The sequence below is a fragment of the Vicia villosa genome, linkage group LG5 (assembly GCF_029867415.1).
Source record: "Vicia villosa cultivar HV-30 ecotype Madison, WI linkage group LG5, Vvil1.0, whole genome shotgun sequence".
NCBI lineage: Eukaryota > Viridiplantae > Streptophyta > Magnoliopsida > Fabales > Fabaceae > Vicia > Vicia villosa.
The window spans coordinates 167,165,573-167,167,371 of NC_081184.1; the positions used below are offsets into that span (position 1 = coordinate 167,165,573).

The 1,799-nt window shown below is 29.6% G+C and overlaps 1 protein-coding gene across 1 annotated transcript; it reads right to left on the reverse strand.

Annotated features, from left to right (window-relative positions):
- Positions 1-583: 583 nt before the first annotated feature.
- Positions 584-1,440, reverse strand: LOC131608125 (protein SMALL AUXIN UP-REGULATED RNA 51-like). Its single transcript, XM_058880053.1, has one exon. It carries the CDS (start codon positions 1,326-1,328, stop codon positions 855-857), a length of 474 nt encoding a protein of 157 aa, XP_058736036.1. The 5' UTR covers positions 1,329-1,440; the 3' UTR covers positions 584-854.
- Between the last annotated feature and the right edge of the window lie 359 nt (positions 1,441-1,799).

The window sequence follows — 1,799 nt, forward strand, 5'->3', positions numbered from 1 at the left end:
AAAACACACATTTTAAAAAAAAATTAAATTTTTAAATGATACTATTATTACAATATTATCTATAAAAAGTTTAAATTTTTTTTAAATGTATGTTTTTTTAAAAATATTTATATTCAATATATTAAAATTAAAATAATTAATTTTATTTAAAAGATATGTTTTGTTGAAAATAATTAATATATTTAAGAAATAATTTCTTTATTTAAAACCCTTATTAAAAATATATATTTTCATGTACCAGTCAATCAATTACGAACATAAATTCCATCAAATCAGAAGAGTGCAAAACTAGCATCTCCTTTAAATTCTATTTTCATTCATTTAAAATACACACAATTAATAGATTTTGAATTCAAAAGAAGTTGAACCTAATACTACTACTATTATAATAATTCATGAAACTTATAACTGTATTAAATAATTATTAATGAATTTTTTTGAAAATTAACCTCGTCTTTAAAAAAACCATGCTAGTAAATGACAGATCACAATTAATTAATTTTTTAATTAGTTAACTAATAGCATTAAAAATATACAAATGGAAAATACTAAAAAGAAAAAACACAGATCTGTACTCTAACACTAACACAATTTCTCATTGATCATAAAAATTCGATCATTTTTAATGGACAAAATAAGATTGGATATCAATAAAAACAACCCAACAAACCCTAAGAAAAAGTTCAACATCTCATTGAAATCCATAACTGAAATTTTAAGTAAATGGATTCAAGGACGATTAGAACTAAAAACTAATTAAAAAAAAAAAGAGAAATAAAAAAGAAAAAACAATAAACTTTCTCTGCTTCTGATTCTTCTTCTGCTTCCATCTTCATTTACAAATCCAGATACTTCTAAACCAAACCGTTTTGCAACAACGGACTCAAAACGACGACGTTTTCCATCTCCTTACAACCCTCAACCGCCACGTCAGCAAACAATGTAACAAACTCCTCCAGAGTCAGTTTCCCATACTTCTGTTCGTTCCTATGAAGCCGCTTAACGATTTCCGTGAAAAACTCCACGTTGCACGGAAGAACCAAGCCGCCGTTACCTCGTAGCCCGAACTCCTCTTCAGTCACATCGAGAAGACCGGCGAAAACGGGGAAGTTGAGAAACCGAGCGGGGATGGCGAAACGGTGCCGTTCCGATCCGACGTAGACGAAGAGGAAGCCGGACGGCGGTTGTCGTCGGGGAGTGACGCAGGGCTCTTCTGGCTCTGGACGGAGAGAATGGCGACGGAGACTGAGGTGTTTCCACCGTGTCATGAGCTGTTTCAAGCGAACGATTTGGCGAATCTTGTCAACTTTTTTCATTGTTCCTGCCATTGAAAGATGAAGAGAGAGAATCTAGAGAGAGAAAGAGAGAAGGTTTTGGAATTGAGTTTTTCTCTCTGTGATTGTGAGCGTTACGAAGAGCTCTTGTTTGCTTTGGTTTTGGATTCTGAGTTAAATAGTGAAATGAAAAAACGAAACAAGTTTTGGTTGGGAAAACGACTGTGTTTGTTTTTTTGTTATTTGAGGGTATAAATGGAATTTAAAATATAAAGGAATTGGAAAAATTAAAATCGTAATAATTATCACATTACTGGCTACGATTGTTCCGAATAAATTTGATGATTATTATTTTTTAATAAAAAATTTATTTTAAAAATAATATCTATTAGTAATAAGTAGTTTAGAAATATTTTAAAGTAAACAGCGAAATATGATAAAATTAATAAAAAAATTAAAATTAATAATTTTATTACAACCAATGAAATATAGAAAGCAATTTTAAGTATATATATATATATATAT